The sequence below is a fragment of the Procambarus clarkii genome, chromosome 46 (genome assembly GCF_040958095.1).
Source record: "Procambarus clarkii isolate CNS0578487 chromosome 46, FALCON_Pclarkii_2.0, whole genome shotgun sequence".
Lineage (NCBI taxonomy): Eukaryota > Metazoa > Arthropoda > Malacostraca > Decapoda > Cambaridae > Procambarus > Procambarus clarkii.
In genome coordinates this window covers 14,171,351-14,193,425 of record NC_091195.1, presented here as the reverse complement: position 1 = coordinate 14,193,425, position 22,075 = coordinate 14,171,351, and the positions used below count along the sequence as shown (strand labels likewise).

At 46.8% G+C, this 22,075-nt stretch overlaps 1 protein-coding gene across 2 annotated transcripts in view; it reads left to right on the top strand.

Annotated features, from left to right (window-relative positions):
- The first annotated feature begins 758 nt into the window (after positions 1-758).
- Positions 759-22,075, top strand: part of LOC138350649 (uncharacterized) — a 116,346-nt gene continuing 95,029 nt past the window's right edge. Inside the window, exons 1-3 of one of the 2 annotated variants that reach the window (XM_069301708.1) lie at positions 759-866; positions 11,073-14,224; positions 15,509-15,880. In XM_069301708.1, the coding sequence (XP_069157809.1) occupies positions 11,566-14,224; positions 15,509-15,880 (3,031 nt within the window). In that variant the 5' untranslated portion in view covers positions 759-866; positions 11,073-11,565. Of the gene's footprint in view, positions 905-11,072; positions 14,225-15,508; positions 15,881-22,075 lie in introns of both variants that reach the window. The other variant, XM_069301707.1, reaches the window with a different exon arrangement.

Genomic DNA, 22,075 nt, shown 5'->3' with positions numbered 1-22,075 from the left:
GTTGCAATTGTTGTTGTTAATTCGACATGTAATTATGGTAATTCTTTCTTCTACTTCAGTTCACTTCATGCTTTTGATCTCATTTAGTCTTAAGTCTTAGTTTTTAAGTGTTTTTCCCACATCTTGTATGAAACGGTGTGCATATTAGTGGCAACCAGGCTGTGACTCATACGTCAGGCTGCGAGCAGCCGTGTCCAACAGCCTGGTTGATCAGTCCAGCAACCAGGAGGCCTGGTCGACGACCGGGCCTCGGGGACGCTAAGCCCCGGAAGCACCTCAAGGTAACCTCAAGGTATGTTACCACACTAGTCCAAGAACTGAGATATGAGCTACGAGGAAAGGCTACAGGAGCTACACCTCACGTCCCTGGATGACGGAAGAGTAAGGGGAGACATGATCACCACCTACAAAATTTTCAGGAACTGACAGGGTGGGACAAGGTCCAACTAATTAGCACGTGTGGAACATGAACAAGGGGACGCAGGTAGAAACTTAATACCCAAATGAGCCACAGAGACATTAGAAATACTTTTTCAGTGTCAGAGTAGTTAACAGATGGAATGCATTAGACAGTGATGTGGAGGAGACTGACTCCATACACAGTTTCATATGTAGATTTGATAGAGCCGAAGAATCAAGAATCTGTACACCAGTAGATTGATACTTGAGAGGCAGGACCAAAGAGCCGAAGCTCAACCCCCGCAAGCACAACCTGCTGAGACGAGACGGGAAGTGACGCATGCGCACTGGAGGCGCGGGGCCAAGCAGGGGTCCCACAGAGGGAGTGTCAGTAGAGGTGGTGTTCCCCCGGACCTCCCAGCCAGCGGGCGTGTGTACTCATACTTACACTAATATACTCTGGCCCTGTGTGTACATTCTCTACCGTTTGATATTACACGTAATGGTAAATAGGGGTAATATTCCCTGGTGAAATAATAATAATAATAACTCCTTGTGATAAGTATACAAGGCCGAGTGTGAGTATACAAGGCCGTGTGATGGTGCAATCACTGGTATGTGGAGCCTTGAGCCGTCATATCCTGGCTGGTCGCCGTAAACGTATCAACAAAACTATTGAACATTTTTACGAGTGAAAAATGTTGAGAACGGGCAGCAGATTTATTTATATACGAGAAAGTACAATGGGATGTGTCAGTGTAGAACTTTAAGTGATTATTTACTTTCTTTTGGTACTTTCTTGGTACTATTGTACCAAGTACAATTGGTACTTTCTTGGAGAGACACAAACACGTACAGTATGTTGATTCTCTGCTATATGGTGGACTGACAGGTGTGTGGACAGTGTTGTAGTGAAGTTATCAGTGAAGAAAGTGTTAAGTGTAAAATTCCCTGCTGTATAGTGGACTGGCAGGTGTGTGGACAGTGTTGTAGTGAAGTTATGGAGGAAAATATTGTTAAGTGACTCACATATTTATATTTATCGTCATTGTTTAAGTTACTGGCAGTAAATTTATTTGAAATGGTTTTATAATTTACTAGTAGGGACACCCGGGTCTCTCTCTCTCTCTCTCTCTCTCTCTCTCTCTCTCTCTCTCTCTCTCTCTCTCTCTCTCTCTCTCTCTCTCTCTCTCTCTCTCTCTCTCTCTCTCTCTCTCTCTCTCTCTCTCTCTCTCTCTCTCTCTCTCTCTCTCTCTCTCTCTCTCTCTCTCTCTCTCTCTCTCTCTCTCTCTCTCTCTCTCTCTCTCTCTCTCTCTCTCTCTCTCTCTCTCTCTCTCTCTCTCTCTCTCTCTCTCTCTCTCTCTCTCTCTCTCTCTCTCTCTCTCTCTCTCTCTCTCTCTCTCTCTCTCTCTCTCTCTCTCTCTCTCTCTCTCTCTCTCTCTCTCTCTCTCTCTCTCTCTCTCTCTCTCTCTCTCTCTCTCTCTCTCTCTCTCTCTCTCTCTCTCTCTCTCTCTCTCTCTCTCTCTCTCTCTCTCTCTCTCACTTCCCTCTCTCTCTCTCTCCCCCTCCACCCTCTCTCTCTCTCTCTCTCTCTCTCTCTCTCTCTCTCTCTCTCTCTCTCTCTCTCTCTCTCTCTCTCTCTCTCTCTCTCTCTCTCTCTCTCTCTCTCTCTCTCTCTCTCTCTCTCTCTCTCTCTCTCTCTCTCTCTCTCTCTCTCTCTCTCTCTCACTTCCCTCTCTCTCTCTCTCCCCCTCCCACCCTCTCTCTCTCTCTCTCTCTCTCTCTCTCTCTCTCTCTCTCTCTCTCTCTCTCTCTCTCTCTCTCTCTCTCTCTCTCTCTCTCTCTCTCTCTCTCTCTCTCTCTCTCTCTCTCTCTCTCTCTCTCTCTCTCTCTCTCTCTCTCTCTCTCTCTCTCTCTCTCTCTCTCTCTCTCTCTCTCTCTCTCTCTCTCTCTCTCTCTCTCTCTCTCTCTCTCTCTCTCTCACTTCCCTCTCTCTCTCTCTCCCCCTCCCACCCTCTCTCTCTCTCTCTCTCTCTCTCTCTCTCTCTCTCTCTCTCTCTCTCTCTCTCTCTCTCTCTCTCTCTCTCTCTCTCTCTCTCTCTCTCTCTCTCACTTCCCTCTCTCTCTCTCTCCCCCTCCCACCCTCTCTCTCTCTCTCTCTCTCTCTCTCTCTCTCTCTCTCTCTCTCTCTCTCTCTCTCTCTCTCTCTCTCTTCCCTCTCTCTCTCTCTCCCCCTTCCCCCCCCTCTCTCTCTCTCTCTCTCTCTCTCTCTCTCTCTCTCTCTCTCTCTCTCTCTCTCTCTCTCTCTCTCTCTCTCTCTCTCTCTCTCTCTCTCTCTCTCTCTCTCTCCCTCTCTCTCTCTCTCTCTCTCTCTCTCTCTCTCTCTCTCTCTCTCTCTCTCTCTCTCTCTCTCTCTCTCTCTCTCTCTCTCTCTCTCTCTCTCTCTCTCTCTCTCTCTCTCTCTCTCTCTCTCTCTCTCTCTCTCTCTCTCTCTCTCTCTCTCTCTCTCTCTCTCACTTCCCTCTCTCTCTCTCTCCCCCTCCCACCCTCTCTCTCTCTCTCTCTCTCTCTCTCTCTCTCTCTCTCTCTCTCTCTCTCTCTCTCTCTCTCTCTCTCTCTCTCTCTCTCACTTCCCTCTCTCTCTCTCTCCCCCTCCCACCCTCTCTCTCTCTCTCTCTCTCTCTCTCTCTCTCTCTCTCTCTCTCTCTCTCTCTCTCTCTCTCTCTTCCCTCTCTCTCTCTCTCCCCCTTCCCCCCCCCTCTCTCTCTCTCTCTCTCTCTCTCTCTCTCTCTCTCTCTCTCTCTCTCTCTCTCTCTCTCTCTCTCTCTCTCTCTCTCTCTCTCTCTCTCTCTCTCCCTCTCTCTCTCTCTCTCTCTCTCTCTCTCTCTCTCTCTCTCTCTCTCTCTCTCTCTCTCTCTCTCTCTCTCTCTCTCTCTCCCTCTCTCTCTCTCTCTCTCTCTCTCTCTCTCTCTCTCTCTCTCTCTCTCTCTCTCTCTCTCTCTCTCTCTCTCTCTCTCTCTCTCTCTCTCTCTCTCTCACTTCCCTCTCTCTCTCTCTCTCCCCCTCCCACCCTCTCTCTCTCTCTCTCTCTCTCTCTCTCTCTCTCTCTCCCTCTCTCTCTCTCTCCCCCCCCCCTCTCTCTCTCTCTCCCTCTTCACATTTCTCCCTATCTGCCTCTGTCTCCATCTTCCTCTGTCTTTTGACAACTGTAAAAGTCACATGTTCTCGCAGCTGCGGGCTCGGGATGATGGGAAGAAAATATATGTTAATATTCCTGTGATCAGTCCGTAATAACTGCTTTCAAATTGTTGTTTACCAAGTATTTGTCCGGAGGCCGGAACCCTAATGTTGTGGGGCTGACTGTGTGACTGTGGCGGGCTGTTCTCTCCTGAACTGTGTTACTGGTTCACAAGGAACACTGTTGCTGGTTCACAAGGAACACTGTTGCTGGTTCACAAGGAACACTGTTGCTGGTTCACAAGGAACACTGTTGTTGGTTTACAAGGAACACTGTTGCTGGTTCACAAGGATCACTGTTGCTGGTTCACAAGGAACACTGTTGCTGGTTCACAAGAACACTGTTGCTGGTTCACAAGGAACACTGTTGCTGGTTCACAAGGAACACTGTTGCTGGTTCACAAGGAACACTGTTGCTGGTTTACAAGGAAAACTGTTGCTGGTTCACAAGGAACACTGTTGTTGGTTCACAAGGAACACTGTTCCTAGTTCAAAAGGAACACTGTTGCTGGTTCACAAGGAACACTGTTGCTGGTTCACAAGGAACACTGTTGCTGGTTCACAAGGATCACTGTTGTTGGTTCACAAGGAACACTGTTGCTAGTTCAGAAGGAACACTGTTGCTGGTTCACAAGGAACACTGTTGCTGGTTTACAAGGAACACTGTTGCTGGTTCACAAGGAACACTCTTGCTGGTTCACAAGGAACACTGTTGCTGGTTCACAAGGAACGCTGTTGCTGGTTCACAAGGAACACTGTTGCTGGTTCACAAGGAACACTGTTGCTGGTTCACAAGGAACACTGTTGCTGGTTCACAAGGAACACTGTTGTTGGTTCACATGGAACACTGTTGCTGGTTCACAAGGAACACTGTTGTTGGTTCACGAGGAACACTGTTGCTGGTTCACAAGGAACACTGTTGCTAGTTCAGAAGGAAGACTGTTGCTAGTTCAGAAGGAAGACTGTTGCTAGTTCAGGAGGAAGACTGTTGCTAGTTCAGGAGGAAGACTGTTGCTAGTTCAGAAGGAAGACTGTTGCTAGTTCAGAAGGAAGACTGTTGCTAGTTCAGAAGGAAGACTGTTGCTAGTTCAGAAGGAAGACTGTTGCTAGTTCAGAAGGAAGACTGTTGCTAGTTCAGAAGGAAGACTGTTGCTAGTTCAGAAGGAAGACTGGTGCTAGTTCAGAAGGAAGACTGTTGCTAGTTCAGAAGGAAGACTGTTGCTAGTTCAGAAGGAAGACTGTTGCTAGTTCAGGAGGAAGACTGTTGCTAGTTCAGAAGGAAGACTGTTGCTAGTTCAGAAGGAAGACTGTTGCTAGTTCAGAAGGAAGACTGTTGCTAGTTCAGAAGGAAGACTGTTGCTAGTTCAGAAGGAAGACTGTTGCTAGTTCAGAAGGAAGACTGTTGCTAGTTCAGAAGGAAGACTGTTGCTAGTTCAGAAGGAAGACTGTTGCTAGTTCAGAAGGAAGACAGGTTATTCAAGTTACTTGAAAGACTGGAAGTTTCAGTTTAGTACATAAATATATTGAATAAAGGTAAGAGTATTCTGGGATATATTTCTAGATGTTGTAGCACCAATATATCTAATAGAATTGTTCACCTTGCTCCTGCCCTTGTTGAGCCCCAGTTGGATTATACTGTTCATTGTTGGTCTCTGTATTACAGAATGAACATAAGTTCACTTGGTCTTGTTCAGAGAATAGTAACAATCAATAACAGGAATTAGAAACCTCCTTTATGAAGAGAGATTAAGAAAAACTAAATTCACATTCTCTATAAAGTCGACGAATAAGGGGCGAGATTATTGAAATATATAAATAGATAGATGGGATATAAATAAGGTTTTAAATACAAAAAATTAAGGTAACACTGGATATAAATTGGACAAGTTTATATTCATGAAAGACCTGTGTCAATGTTCGTATGGAAACGGTTGTTGATTTATGTACAAATTATCAGGTAAGACAATAGGTGTGGGATCGGCGGATTGTTTCAAGCGTAGGTTAGACACACGTGAATGAGTTTGGGAGAATATAAATGGGAGCGGTGTGGTAAGGAAGAATGGGTGCTATGCAGTTCATGTTATTCTTATGTTGTTATATAGTACTATGTGTGATACCCCAGATCAGTATCTGTGTCTGTCTCTCTCTCTGCGTGTTTACTTATGTGTCTTCCTCTTTCTCTGTATTGACCTAGTTGTGCTTGTGGGGGTTGAGCTCTGCTCTTTCCGCCCGCCTCTCAACTGTCAATCACTCAACTGTTACTACCTAACTAACTCCCCCCCCCCCCACACACACACCCAGGCAGCAGCCAGCAACAGTCGTCTAACTCCCAAGTACCTATTTACTGCTAGGTAGCCTCCATATACGCCTCTAGACGGCCCTTTATGTGCCTCTAAGCGGCCCTTTATGTACCTCTAGGTGGCCCTTTATGTGCCTCTAGGCGCCCCTTTATGTGCCTCTAGGCGGCCCTTTATGTACCTCTAGGCGGCCCTTTATGTGCCTCTAGGCGGCCCTTTATGTGCCTCTAGGCGGCCCTTTATGTGCCTTTAGGCGGCCCTTTATGTACCTCTAGGCGGCCCTTCATGTGCCTCTAGGCGGTCCTTTATGTGCCTCTAGGCGGCCCTTTATGTGCCTCTAGGCGGCCCTTTATGTACCTCTAGGCGTGCCCCTTTATGTGCCTCTAGGCGGCCCCTTTATGTGCCTCTAGGCGGCCCTTTATGTGCCTCTAGGCGGCCCTTTATGTACCTCTAGGCGGCTCCTTTATGTGCCTCTAGGCGGTCCTTTATGTGCCTCTAGGTGGCACCTTTATGTGTCTCTAGGCGGCCCTTTATGTACTTCTAGGCGGCCCTTTATGTACCTCTAGGCGGCCCCTTTATGTACCTCTAGGCGGCCCTTTATGTGCCTCTAGGCGGCCCTTTATGTGCCTCTAGGCGGCCCTTTATGTACCTCTAGGCGGCTCCTTTATGTGCCTCTAGGCGGCCCTTTATGTGCCTCTAGGCGGCCCTTTATGTACCTCTAGGCGGCCCCTTTATGTGCCTCTAGGCGGCCCTTTATGTGCCTCTTGGCGGCCCCTTTATGTGCCTCTAGGCGGCCCCTTTATGTGCCTCTAGGCGGCACCTTTATGCACCTCTTGGCGGCCCTTTTATGTACCTCTTGGCGGCCCTTTATGTACCTCTAGGAGGCCCTTTATGTACCTCTTGGCGGCCCTTTATGTACCTCTAGGCGGCCCCATTATGTGCCTCTAGACGGCCCTTTTATGTACCTCTGGGCGGCTCCTTTATGTGCCCTTTGGCGGCCTCTATATGTACATCATGGAGGCCCTTTATGTACCTCTAGGCGGCCTCTTTGTGTATCTCTAAGCGGCCCCTTTATGTGCCTCTTGCCCGCTCTTTTAAGTGCCTCTAGGCGATTAGTTTTTTTTACATCTAGGCGGCCTCTTTATGTACCTCTAGGTGGCACCTTCATGTTCCTCTAGGTGGCACCTTTATGTACCTCTAGGCAGCCTCTTTATGTACCTCAAGGCGGCCTCTTTATGTACCTCTAGGCGGCCCTTTATGTGCCTCTAGACGGCCCCTATATGTACCTCTAAGCGGCCCCTTTATGTGCATCTAGGCGGCCCTTTATGTACCTCTAGTCGGCACCTTTATGTACCTCTAGGTGGCACCTTTATGTACCTCTAGGCGGCCCCTTTATGTACCTCTAGGCCGCCTTTTATGTACCTCTAGTCGGCACCTTTATGTACCTCTAGGTGGCCCTTTATGTACCTCTAGGCGGCCCTTTTTGTACCTCTAGGTGGCCCCTTTATGTACCTCTAGGCGGCTCTTTATGTGCCTCTAGTCGATCCCTTTATGTACCTCTAGGCGGCCCTTTATGTACCTCTATGAGGCCCCTTTATGTACCTCTATGAGGCCTCTTTATTTGCCTCTTGGTGGCCCTTTATGTGCCTCTAGCCTGCCCCTTTATGTACCTCTAGGCGGCCCCTTTATGTGCCTCTAGGCGGCCCCTTTATATGCCTCTAGGCGGCCTCTTTAGGTGCCTCTAGGCGGCCCCTTTATGTACCTCTAGGCGGCCCCTTTATGTACCTCTAGGCGGCCCCTTTATGTACCTCTATGCGGCCCCTTTATGTACCTCTAGGCGGCCCCTTTATGTACCTCTAGGCGGCCCCTTTATATGCCTCTAGGCGGCCTCTTTAGGTGCCTCTAGGCGGCCCCTTTATGTACCTCTAGGAGGCCCCTTATGTACCTCTTGGCGGCCCTTTATGTACCTCTTGGCGGCCCTTTTATGTACCTCTAGGTGGCCCCTTTATGTACCTCTGGGCGGCTCTTTTATGTACCTCTAGGCGGCCCCTTTATGTACCTCTAGGCGGCCCTTTATGTACTTCTAGGCGGCCCTTTTATGTACCTCTAGGTGGCCCCTTTATGTACCTCTGGGCGGCTCCTTTATGTACCTCTAGGCGGCCACTTTATGTACCCTTTGGCGGCCTCTATATGTACATCTAGGCGGCCTCTTTATGTACCTCCAGGCGGCCTCTTTATGTACCTCTATGCGGCCTCTTTATGTACCTCTAGGTGGCACCTTTATGTACCTCCAGGCGGCTCCTTTATGTACCTCTAGGCGGCTCTTTATGTACTCTAAGGTGGCCCTTTAGGTGCGTCTAGGCGGTCCTTTATATACCTCTAGGCGGCCCCTTTATGTACCTCTAGGCGGCCCTTTATTTACCTCTAGGCGGCTCATTTATGGACCTCTAGGCGGCACTTTACGCACCTCTAGGCGGCCCCTTTATGTACCTCCAGGCGGCCCCTTTATGTACCTCTAGGCGGCCCCTTTATGTGCCTCTAGGCGGCCCCTTTATGTACCTCTAGGCGGCCCCTTTATGTGCCTCTAGGCGGCCCCTTTATGTACCGCTAGGCGGCCCTTTTATGTGCCTCTAGGCGGCTCATTTATGTACCTCTAGGCGGCCCCTTTATGTGCCTCTAGGCGGCCCTTTATGTACCTCCAGGCGGCCCCTTTATGTACCTCTAGGCGGCCCCTTTATGTGCATCTAGGCGGCCCCTTTATGTACCTCTAGGCGGCCCCTTTATGTGCCTCTAGGCGGCCCCTTTATGTACCTCTAGGCGGCCCTTTTATGTGCCTCTAGGCGGCTCATTTATGTACCTTTAGGCGGCCCCTTTATGTACCTCTAGGCGGCCATTTTATTTGCCTCTAGGCGGCCTTTTTTTGGCTTCTAGGCGGCCATTTTATGTGCTTTCAGGCGGCCCCTTTATGTACCTCTAGGCGGCCCCTTTATGTGCCTCTAGGCGGCCCCTTTATGTACCTCTAGGCGGCCCCTTTATGTGCCTCTAGGCGGCCCCTTTATGTACCTCTAGGCGGCCCTTTTATGTGCCTCTAGGCGGCTCATTTATGTACCTTTAGGCGGCCCCTTTATGTACCTCTAGGCGGCCATTTTATTTGCCTCTAGGCGGCCTTTTTTGGCTTCTAGGCGGCCATTTTATGTGCTTTCAGGCGGCCCTTTTTTGGGTCTCTAGGCAGCCATTTTATGTGCCTCTAGGCGGCCCTTTAAGGGCATCTAGGCGGCCCTTTATGTGCCTCTTTGCGGCCCCTTTATGTACCTCCAGGTGACCCATTATATTCCTCTAGGCGTCACTTTATGTGCCTCTTGATGGCCCTTTATATGTCTCTAGGCGGCCTCTTATGTGCCTGTACACGGCCCCTTTATGTACCTCTAGGAGGCCTTTTATGTACTTCTAGGCGTCACTTTATGTGCCTATAGGCGGCCCTTTATGTGCTTATTCGCGGCCTTTTATGTACCTCTAGGCGGCCCCTTATGTGACTATGGGGGCCCCTTAATGTTTTTTTTTTTTTTTTTTTTTTTTTGAGATATATACAAGAGTTGTTACATTCTTGTAGAGCCACTAGTACGCGTAGCGTTTCGGGCAGGTCCCTGGAATACGATCCCCGCCGCGAAGAATCGTTGTTACAACCAAGTACACATTTTACTGTTGCGTTAAACAGAGGCAACAGTTAATATTTGCGCCCAGTAAATCCTCCCCGGCCAGGATACGAACCCATGACATAGCGCTCGCGGAACGCCAGGCGAGTGTCTTACCACTACACCACGGAGACTGTAAATGTACCTCTAGGCGTCCCTTTTATGTGCTTTTAGGCGGCCTCTTTATATGCCTCTAGGCGGCCCGTTTATGGGATTTTAGGGGGCTATTCTAGGAGCCTCTAGGCAGCCATTTTTTTTTTGCATCTAGGTGGCCGTTTTATGTGCTTTAAGGCGGCCGCTTAATAGGCCTCTTGGTGGCTATTTAGGGGCTTCTAGACGTCCATTTTATGTGAATGTAGGCGGCCATTTTATGTGCCTCTAGGCGGCCATTTTATGTGCCTCTAGGCGGCCATTTTATGTGCCTCTAGGCGGCCATTTTATGTGCCTCTAGGCGGCCATTTTATGTGCCTCTAGTCGGCCATTTTATATGATGAGCCTCTACGCGGCCCTCCATCATTGCTCCTATAAGAGACTCTCAGGGGACGGAAGTTTACTTGTAGTAAACTCCATGTAAGTTGTTAACATTATACTGTGAATATTGTCCACAAGAGAGCGGAGGGGGAGAGGGCGATCTACACAGAAGCTCAGCTGGGAACCCTAGCAAGAAAATAAATAAATAATTCAAAGCCTAATTAATATGATATAGCAAAGTTCGTGGTAGGGGGGGTAGCTTTGGTACTCTTTAAAGTTGTACTCCCTACATATATGCCATTCCCTGTTGGGCACATACCCAGCAGGAATTACTGTTAGAAATTAGGTGAGGCTAGCTCCCTGAGTAGGGTCTTCTAGCTCGCATAGACAGAGAAGCAGACATTATTTTTTATTGATACAGATTTATCATTTCTTGTTCTATTTTGTGTTGATGCAGTTAACAACTTATTATTACTACCTTCGATATAACTTTTCATCCTTTTGACAACATCAATAATATCAACTATACTTTCCGAAGAATGTGTAAACATAGCTTCCTGAATCTCTCTTAATAAGGGAGATTTCTAATTCCTGAGATCAACTTTGTCATTCTTCTCTTTACGGGTTCAAGTTAAATTATGTCCAGTATATTGTATGTTGACCAAACTGAACTGCATAATCTAAATAGGTCCTTACAAGAGCAAGATAAAGGCAGAGAATAACATTACTAAATGCTACACCGTATATTTCTGTGTGAGAAAATGAGCACCATTACTCTACCTAAACCAGAAGCCAACACCACAATGATCACAGGAGTTAGGTCAAAATATTGACAAGTTTTAAGTTATAAAATATATAAAAAAATTCAGGAGGCAGACTTTGGAACTTTATTTGTTTTAGTGATCTCAAAAATGTATTTCTGACCCAATGTTTAACACTAACATCTTGTTTTAATAACGTTAAATTGTTCTTCCAGATGACAGAATTCTGAAGAGTATAAAGACAGAAGAAATTAACTAGTTAAAGAACAAATTGAAAATAACAAATAAAGCTGGAACCGAATATTGCATTAACATGTGAACACATTTTGTAAAATTTGGTTTATTTGGAAATCACTTATATTTGTGGTCAATTAAGTGACTGTATTGTGGTTAATGCAGTCGGATCATCACCGATTAGATCCGAGTTTGATTCCCTGGCAGTGTGAGATGCTCAGCCTCCTGATACCTCTGTTCACCTAGCAGTAAACATTAACCTGGAAATTAGTCAACTGTTGAGGGATGCATCCTGAGGAAGGTTTGTCGTTGGCTTAGGAAGGCCTACACAAGCCTAACAAGCTGCCCGTCTCCGACAGTGAGAAACAATGTTATGTTTTTAAACATAATATAATAACAAAACCAGCGTGGGACATTTACTGCTTGTGTGAAACTTGACAACAGTTGTGTGAGGTGAGAATCATACGGCCCAATATGGCGGCCTCGAGTCCTGTTATCCAACCGGAAGATGTGAACAGACTGCGGTATGGACTGGCTGTGACTAAGGCAGGACGAGACGCGCTAGCAAGTGTGTTTATGTGGTCGTACCGGGGCACCTTCCCAGTAGTGGCTTACCTCACTCAGGACTTGGGGTACACCAATGCTCAGTACAGGCGTGTCTTCGATGATCACCAGAGGGATAAACTCAAAGATTCCTCTGACGCTGCAACTTTTGACATCACCCTGTTGTATAAACTCCTGCAACATGTGTGTGGTCTGGCTATGAAGGATGACCCCACGTGGACCACTCCAAGACCTCTGGGACCATCACTTGAACACCTCATTTACAGCCTGAAGCAACACCGAAACACGTTGGCCCATGATAATGTGGGAATGTCAGAGCAAGATCTTACGTCAACACTGACGGAGCTCAGTGACTTATTGGCTAAGATGCTGGCTGAGGCCGGCGTCCGGTGTGGGACAAACAGCCAGGATGTGGACCACGTGACCAGAGATGTCACCAAGTATATTGGTGGTCTGCTAGCGAAGGTCAGAGAGCCGCTGGATCCCTCAGATGTGGCATACTTGCCTCAGCTCCGCCAGGAGATTAAGATGTTCAAAAGCCACATCACAGAAGAGGTTAAGCAGATGAGCAAGCAGGAGCTAACTGACGGGTATAAACTTCTGTACCAGATTGTTCCCGCACCCTGGCTCCTCCTCAACATTAACTACAACCCAAGTCTTGCTTTTACACGACTACGACTCCTTGAAGATCCTGTCATAGGGGCAAGACCCTCCCACGCTGCCAAGGGTCAGGATATAAACTTTGAAGACATCTTGAGTATGAGACGAGAGGACGGAAGAGTCCCTGAGTGTGTCCTCCTGACGGGGGAAGGTGGTATGGGCAAGACAACTTTACTCAAGCTCATCCTCGAGAAGTGGGTAGAGGACCCTGCTGCCATACGTCACCTGGGCACTGTGGACCTCGTTTTCTATGTACAGTGCAGGGACTCACATCTTAATACCGTCGATGATCTCCTCCGCCAGTTGCTGCCTCAAACACTTCTTGATTCTGGTGCTGACTTCCAGCTGTTTAAGGAGATAATATTGAGCTTAAATATATTAGTCCTGATTGACGGCTACGACGAGGTCAACGACCATTCAGGAAGGCTGGTGAAGGAGCTGTTGCACCTGCCTGGCAAGGATGTGAGGTTGGTGATAACCACACGGCCGGGGTGGGACCATCAACTGTCACAGCTCGTCCCACACACCAGACCTCGCTGCAACATCCTCGTCTTGGGCATCACTCCAGAACGTCGCGTGGAGTTCGCCGAGAGAACCATCAAGGTGCTGGTGGAGGAAGAGAGCCAACGGAGTGTCATCACAGGGAGGTTTACCCAGCGGCTGGAGCAGATGAGTCAGTTCCTGGGTGAGTACCTCAACACGCCACTCACCTTGACCTTGTTGGCGCTGCTGTGTGTCGAGGCTCCAGAAGAATTTAACAACCTCACCACAAACACTCAAGTCTACGAGAAGATTCATGACTTCATAACCAACAAATTAGTGTCCAGACTCACAGCCAAACACGTGACCGAACCCAAAGGAAAATGTGACGAAAATGTGAAAAAGTTTTTGAGGTTCTTAGAAGAGATTAGTTTAAGAGGGATCCAGAGGCAGGAGTACGACCTTTGGCCGGAGACGGAAGCGGAGATTAGGGAGAAGTGTGACACTCTGCGACTGCCACAGGAGGAGGTCTTGTCCAACTATTTCACAAGAACCAGCTACCGTCGGGGCCTCAATGTGGTGTGGGTGTTTGGCTATTTTCACGCCAGGTACCAGGAGTATTGTGCCAGCAGGAGGCTGGTCGATCTCTTGTTGAGGGCTGAGCAAGACCGAGGTGATCCAGCATCACACCGTGTATCAGGGGAAAGCTCTACAATCATTGACCTCTTGGTGGATGTTGTACGTAAGGAAAAACGCTCCTTGGGAGATCACCTGAGAGTGTCAAAGTTTGATTTTAGCGTGCTACAAGAGTTTATTGAGCGCCCCAGATGGCAGAACATTTTAGTCAGCACTACCGGGGTGTTGTGTGCCCGGGGAGTAGAGCACAGGTTCATTACTCACATAATTGACCTGTGCGTGATGGATTTACGTTTGACTGACGAGCTGTATAAGCATGTAGCAGAGTCCCGCGGGAGTGAGCACGTCATCCAAGCCGTGTGTGAGAAGCTGCGTACAAAACAAGAGTGGCTAATAGAGAGTGTTGTCTCGTGTGTTGTCCTGCCGCTTGTTCTTAAGAAGGTGACACCTAACAACATTTACCTAATCATATACGATTCATCCAAACTAAAGCAGTGTCTGTCTACACTGTCAGTGCTGGCAAAAATGAAGGTAACCATATCCTTAGATCTTGACTATAGTTTATACAGCAAAGAGAGAAGTGTTATATCAAAACAATGTTTGGAGAGGCTGACAGCCCCCGGCAGTAAGTGTACCTTAAAGCGGTTTACTGGTGTCTCGTCTGAGGCAGCCATACCCCTCCTGCCTCACACCCTCGAGAGCCTCCAACTGTGCCTCACACCACAGCAACTGCCCGTCCAACTGTCCGTCCTCATCCGTCACCTGCCTCACCTTCCTCACCTGCAGCGTCTTGGTAAATATTCATATTTTCCACCATAATTTTTAAGGTTATTTATTAATACCAAAATTACGCAAAGAGCTTCATTCATCATGTTTAAAATAGTAATTCAGATTTACATTGTTTACATATATGTTTACAACCTTATGGACGAAAGATTCCTTATATTGTTTACAAATATAGTCACCTTAAGGATGACAAACACCTTACATTGTTTACAAATATAGTCACCTTAAGGGTGACAAACCTTCTACTTTGATTACAAATATAGACTTATTAAGGGCGACTACTCCATGAATAATAAATTTTCGAAACATTCCGCTGCTGTATATATTCTTGTGCATAAATAATTTCATGAAGTATTTAGCGACGCCAAACTTTTGGTTCAGATGACTTACCACTTTGACTTTGACTCGTGGTACAGATCTCCTTTCACTGTGACCTAATTCCTGTTCAAGATGACCTTTCACTGTGACCTAATTCCTGTTCAAGATGACCTTTCACTGTGACCTAATTCCTGTTCAAGATGACCATTCACTGTGACCTAATTCCTGTTCAGGATGACCTTTCACTGTGACCTAATTCCTGTTCAAGATGACCTTTCACTGTGACCTAATTCCTGTTCAGGATGACCTTTCACTGTGACCTAATTCCTGTTCAGGATGACCTTTCACTGTGACCTAATTCCTGTTCAGGATGACCTTTCACTGTGACCTAATTCCTGTTTAAGATGACCTTTTACTGTGACCTAATTCCTGTTTAAAATGACCTTTCAGTGTGACCTAATTCCTGTCCAAGATGACCTTTCACTGTGACCTTGATCCTTGGTTAATTAGACCTTCCGTAACTTTGATCCTTAATTCAGGTGACCCATCTATCCCTATGACCTTGATACTTGGTCCAGATGACCTTTCACTGTGACCTTGACTTAGTTTATATGACCTTTTAATGAGACCTTGACCATTGATAAAGATGACTATGACTGTGACCTTGACCATTGATACAGATGACCTTGACTGTGACCTTGACCACTGATACAGATAACCTTGGCTGTGACCTTCACAATTGAAATAAATAACCCTTGAATGTGACCTTGAAAATTGATACAGATGACCTTGACCGTGGCTTTTAAAATCTATTAATACATTGTTTAGATGCTATAATTACTCTCCAAAATACGGACTTGTCATCAGGTAATAAACCCAGCAGTAAGGTGAGTGGATGGCTCAGTATGTCTTCTTGTTATATCTTAGAACATACCAGTAACGACAGTGACTGTATCTTAGTGTATGTCTTCAGCCATTCTCCTGGACGCCACGGGCTACGTGGACCCGGACACCCTGGACGCCACGGGCTACGTGGACCCGGACACCCTGGACGCCACGGGCTACGTGGACCCGGACACCCTGGACGCCACGGGCTACGTGGTCCCGGACACCTTGGACGCCACGGGCTACGTGGACCCTGACACCCTGGACGCCACGGGCTACGTGGACCCGGACACCCTGGACACTCTGCCGTACCAGGGAAGGACGCTCATCCTGACCATCAGGCGGCGAGTCACTGATGACGACCCCGCCATAGACTGGTGCTGCCACCTGGCGGCTCAGCTGTGTCCTCCCTCAAGAGGAGGGTATACTGCCCTGGACTTCTCTGACATGCGTCCCACCAGTACGTATTGACGACATTTTAACTCGTGAATATCTGTAACTCAGTTGTTTAATTCACAGTGCTTCCAGTGGTTTCAAAAATAGTTTTACATTAAAAGTTATGAATTAGAGAAGTTATAGGACTTCTTGAGTAACTTTGAGCACCGTTTAGCGACCAAGAATATTCATTAAGCAAGCTTCACTGCTTATAAGATAACACTGATCAATATTTAGCCCAACATTGTCTTGCTTAATACAAGCTAGATTTACTTGATATAAGTTTTCTTTGGCATGAGTGTGTGACATAGACAGGTGTGGGTGGGGAGAGTAGCCAGCTGTGGGCTTTAGTGTTCCCTCTCATGTGCAGGTGTGGGTCGGGAGAGTAGCCAGGTGTGGGCTTCCGTGTTCCCTCTCATCTACAGGTATGGGTCGGGAGAGTAGCCAGGTGTGACAACGTTTGTTTTCATGTATTAGCTACGTTATTGTGTGGTTGTAAATAAGTTGCCACAACTTACTGCACAACTTTGGCTAAACAATTTTGAGACCGTGTCGCAACCTTAAATGTTGCATAAAACTCGTTTTCCTGATTGATGGAATATATTTAAAAAATGTAGAAATATTTTAAAAATATATTTTTACATATACTAGAAATAAAACTGAAGCATAATAAAAGGCAGGTTAAAAATATTTTATTCATTACTTTCACTTAATGGAGAATCCATGGTAGTGGTGGTGGAATTGTTGCTGGGTTGTGGTTGGTGGCAGTGGTGGTAGGTTGTGATTGGTGGCAGTGGTGGGTGATGTTTATTGTTGGTGGTAGTGGTTGGTTCTAGTGGTGGTTAATAGTTGTGGTTGGTGGTGGTGGTGGTTGATTGCTGTGGTTGGTAATTGTGGTGGCTGATGGTTGTGATTAGTGGTAGTGGTGGTTAATGTTTATGGTGGTTGAGGTTGTGGTGGTTTAAAGTATTGGTGGTTGATAACTCTGGTGGTTGATATCTGTGATGGTTGATGGTGGTGATAGTTAATGGTTGTGGTGGTTGATGGTAGTGTTTGTTGATGGTTATGGTGGTTGATGGTAGTGTTTGTTGATGGGTATGGTGGTTGATGGTAGTGTTTATTGATGGTTGTGGTGGTTGATGGTAGTGTTTGTTGATGGGTGTGGTGGTTGATGGTAGTGTTTGTTGCTGGTTGTGGTGGTTGATGGAAGTGTTTGTTGATGGTTGTGGTGGTTGATGGTACTGTTTGTTGATGGTTGTGGTGGTTGATGGTAGTGTTTGTTGATGGATGTGGTGGTTGATGGTTGTGGTGGTTGATGGTTGTGGTGGTTGATGGTAGTGTTTGTTGATGGTTGTGGTGGTTGATGGTTGTGGTGGTTGATGGTAGTGTTTGTCTATAGTTGTGGTGGTTGATGGTAGTGTTTGTTGATGGTTGTGGTGGTTGATGGTAGTGTTTGTTGATGGATGTGGTGGTTGATAGTTGTGGTGGTTGATTGTTGTGGTGGTTGATGGTAGTGTTTATTGATGGTTGTGGTGGTTGATGGTAGTGTTTGTTGATGGGTGTGGTGGTTGATGGTAGTGTTTGTTGCTGGTTGTGGTGGTTGATGGAAGTGTTTGTTGATGGTTGTGGTGGTTGATGGTACTGTTTGTTGATGGTTGTGGTGGTTGATGGTAGTGTTTGTTGATGGATGTGGTGGTTGATAGTTGTGGTGGTTGATGGTTGTGGTGGTTGATGGTAGTGTTTGTTGATGGTTGTGGTGGTTGATGGTTGTGGTGGTTGATGGTAGTGTTTGTCTATAGTTGTGGTGGTTGATGGTAGTGTTTGTTGATGGTTGTGGTGGTTGATGGTAGTGTTTGTTGATGGATGTGGTGGTTGATAGTTGTGGTGGTTGATTGTTGTGGTGGTTGATGGTAGTGTTTGTTGATAGTTGTGGTGGTTGATTGTTGTGGTGGTTGATGGTTGCGGTGGATGATGGTAGTGTTTGTTGATAGTTGTGGTGGTTGATTGTTGTGGTGGTTGATTGTTGTGGTGGTTGATAGTTGTGGTGATTGATGGTAGTGTTTGTTGATGGTTGTGGTGGTTGATGGTAGTGTTTGTCTATAGTTGTGGTGGTTGATGGTAGTGGTGGTTGATGGTAGTGTTTGTTGATGGTAGTGGTGGTTGATGGTTGTGGTGGTTGATGGTAGTGGTGGTTGATGGTTGTGGTGGTTGATGGTTGTGGTGGTTGATTGTTGTGGTGGTTGATTGTTGTGGTGGTTGATTGTTGTGGTGGTTGATTGTTGTGGTGGTTGATTGTTGTGGTGGTTGATTGTTGTGGTGGTTGATTGTTGTGGTGGTTGATTGTTGTGGTGGTTGATTGTTGTGGTGGTTGATGGTTGTGGTGGTTGATTGTTGTGGTGGTTGATTGTTGTGGTGGTTGATTGTTGTGGTGGTTGATGGTTGTGGTGGTTGATTGTTGTGGTGGTTGATGGTTGTGGTAGTTGATTGTTGTGGTGGTTGATTGTTGTGGTGGTTGATGGTAGTGGTGGTTGATGGTTGTGGTGGTTGATTGTTGTGGTGGTTGATTGTTTTGGTGGTTGATGGTTGTGGTGGTTGATTGTTGTGGTGGTTGATTGTTGTGGTGGTTGATGGTAGTGGTGGTTGATGGTTGTGGTGGTTGATGGTAGTGGTGGTTGATGGTTGTGGTGGTTGATGGTTGTGGTGGTTGATTGTTGTGGTGGTTGATGGTTGTGGTGGTTGATTGTTGTGGTGGTTGATTGTTGTGATTGTTGTGGTGGTTGATTGTTGTGGTGGTTGATTGTTGTGGTGGTTGATTGTTGTGGTGGTTGATGGTTGTGGTGGTTGATTGTTGTGGTGGTTGATTGTTGTGGTGGTTGATTGTTGTGGTGGTTGATGGTTGTGGTGGTTGATTGTTGTGGTGGTTGATTGTTGTGGTGGTTGATTGTTGTGGTGGTTGATGGGTGTGGTGGTTGATTGTTGTGGTGGTTGATGGTTGTGGTGGTTGATGGTTGTGGTGGTTGATGGTAGTGTTTGTTGATTGTTGTGGTGGTTGATTGTTGTGGTGGTTGATGGGTGTGGTGGTTGATTGTTGTGGTGGTTGATGGTTGTGGTGGTTGATGGTTGTGGTGGTTGATGGTAGTGTTTGTTGATGGTTGTGGTGGTTGATGGTAGTGTTTGTCTATAGTTGTGGTGGTTGATGGTTGTGGTGGTTGATGGTAGTGGTGATTGATGGTTGCGGTGGTTGATTGTTGTGGTGGTTGATGGTTGTGGTGGTTGATTGTTGTGGTGGTTGATTGTTGTGGTGGTTGATTGTTGTGGTGGTTGATTGTTGTGGTGGTTGATTGTTGTGGTAGTTGATGGTTGTAGTGGTTGATTGTTGTGGTGGTTGATTGTTGTGGTGGTTGATTGTTGTGGTGGTTGATTGTTGTGGTGGTTAATGGTTGTGGTGGTTGATTGTTGTGGTGGTTAAAGGTAGTGGGGGTTGATTGTTGTGGTTGTTGATGGTTGTGGTGGATGATGGTAGTGTTTGTTGATAGTTGTGGTGGTTGGTTGTTGTGGTGGTTGATGGTAGTGTTTGTTGATGGTTGTGGTGGTTGATGGTAGTGTTTGTCTATAGTTGTGGTAGTTGATGGTTGTAGTGGTTGATTGTTGTGGTGGTTGATGGTAGTGTTTGTTGATGGTTGTGGTGGTTGATGGTTGTGGTGGTTGATGGTAGTGTTTGTCTATAGTTGTGGTAGTTGATGGTTGTAGTGGTTGATTGTTGTGGTGGTTGATTGTTGTGGTGGTTGATAGTTGTGGTGGTTGATTGTTGTGGTGGTTGATGGTTGTGGTGGTTGATTGTTGTGGTGGTTGATGGTTGTGGTGGTTGATTGTTGTGGTGGTTGATTGTTGTGGTGGTTGATTGTTGTGGTGGATGGTTGTTGTGGTGGTTGATGGTTATGGTGGTTGATTGTTGTTCTGGTTGAATGTTGTGGTGGTTGATTGTTGTGGTGGTTAGAGGTAGTGGGGGTTGATTGTTGTGGTGGTTGATGGTTGTGGTGGATGATGGTAGTGTTTGTTGATAGTTGTGGTGGTTGGTTGTTGTGGTGGTTGATGGTTGTGGTGGTTGATTGTTGTGGTGGTTGATTGTTGTGGTGGTTGATTGTTGTGGTGGGTGATTGTTGTGGTGGTTGATGGTTGTAGTGGTTGATTGTTGTGGTGGTTGATGGTTGTGGTGGTTGATTGTTGTGGTGGTTGATTGTTGTGGTGGTTGATTGTTGTGGTGGTTGATTGTTGTGGTGGTTGATTGTTGTGGTGGTTAATGGTTGTGGTGGTTGATTGTTGTGGTGGTTAAAGGTAGTGGGGGTTGATTGTTGTGGTGGTTGATGGTTGTGGTGGATGATGGTAGTGTTTGTTGATAGTTGTGGTGGTTGGTTGTTGTGGTGGTTGATGGTTGTGGTGGTTGATTGTTGTGGTGGTTGATGGTTGTGGTGGTTGATTGTTGTGGTGGTTGATTGTTGTGGTGGATGATTGTTGTGGTGGTTGATTGTTTTGGTGGTTGATTGTTGTGGTGGTTGATGGTTGTTGTGGTTGATAGTTGTGGTTAATGGTAGTGGTTGGTGATAGTGGTTGAGGGCAGTGGTAGATGGTGGTTGTGGTCGTTTGTGGTTGACTGTACTGGTAGTTGTTGAGGTTCGTGATATTGGTGGTTGATTGTTGTATTTTGTGGTAGTGGTGGTTGATTATATTTGGCAGTAGTGGTGTTTGATTGTTGTTGGTGGTAGGGGTGGTTGATTGTTGTGGTTGGTGTTGGTTTATGGTTGTTGTTGATAGTAGTGGTGGTTGATTGTTGTGGTTGTTGATGATTGAGGTGGTTGATGATTGATGGTTATGGTTATTGATAGTAGTTGAAATTGAAATTGAAATAAGTTTATTGAGGTAAGTGAGGTAAGTGAGGTAAGGTAAGTGAAATGGGTGTTTTGACTCACATACATGTAGTGTTGCATGGTTTGGCTTCCCTCATACATTATACCTCTCCTCGCCACTTCTGCCTGTGGCTGAATATTTCTGATTTTGCTTCTTATTTGTCTCATTGTGAATTCACATTCGATGTCAACTTGTTGTTTTAATGTGGCACGTTTGGCCAAGTCATCCGCCACCTCGTTGAGCACTATTCCAACATGAGATGGAATCCACTTGAATTTCACATTGTGACCTTTCAGCTGTATCTCAGTTATTCTTTTCTTACAGTCCTCAACTATGGACATGAAGACTGGATTTCGACTGTTTAAGGACTCAAGTGCTCCTCGGCTATCGACAAATACAAAAACATCTTTGTCGTCATGACGTACTTCCTCCAAACACGGCAGAATGGCCTGCAGTTGAGCACTGATAGTAATGGTGGTTGGTTGTTGTAGTTAGAGGAGGAGGTCGAGGAGGAAGGAGGAGGAGTAAGGAGGAGAAAGAGGAGGAAGGAGAAGGTCGAGGAGGAAGGAGAAGGTCGAGGAGGAAGGAGAAGGTCGAGGAGGAGGGAGAAGGTCGAGGAGGAAGGAGAAGGTCAAGGAGGAAGGAGAAGGTCAAGGAAGAAAGAGGAGAAGGTCGAGGAGGAGGGAGAAGGTCGAGGAGGAAGGAGAAGGTCGAGGAGGAAGGAGAAGGTCGAGGAGGAGGGAGAAGGTCGAGGAGGAAGGAGAAGGTCAAGGAGGAAGGAGAAGGTCAAGGAAGAAAGAGGAGAAGGTCGAGGAGGAGGGAGAAGGTCGAGGAGGAGGGAGAAGGTCGAGGAGGAAGGAGAAGGTCAAGGAGGAAGGAGAAGGTCAAGGAAGAAAGAGGAGAAGGTCGAGGAGGAGGGAGAAGGTCGAGGAGGAAGGAGAAGGTCGAGGAGGAAGGAGAAGGTCGAGGGGGAAGAAGAAGGTCGAGGAGGAAGGAGAAGGTCGAGGAGGAAGGAGAAGGTCGAGGAGGAAGGAGAAGGTCAAGGAAGAAAGAGGAGAAGGTCGAGGAGGAAGAATGAGAAGGTCGAGGAGGAGAAGGTGTTGGTGGTGGCTGTTGGTTGTTGTTAGTGGATATTGATGGTTGAAGAACATAGAAGGATTAGGAAAAATAAGGAAGGCAGGAACGAGAAGGAAGTTTAAGGTAGGAGTAGGAAGATTACGGAAGGTGGAGTGGTGGAGAGTGGTGTGTGACAGTGGTGGAGAGTGGTGTGTGACAGTGGTGGAGAGTGGTGTGTGACAGTGGTGGAGAGTGGTGT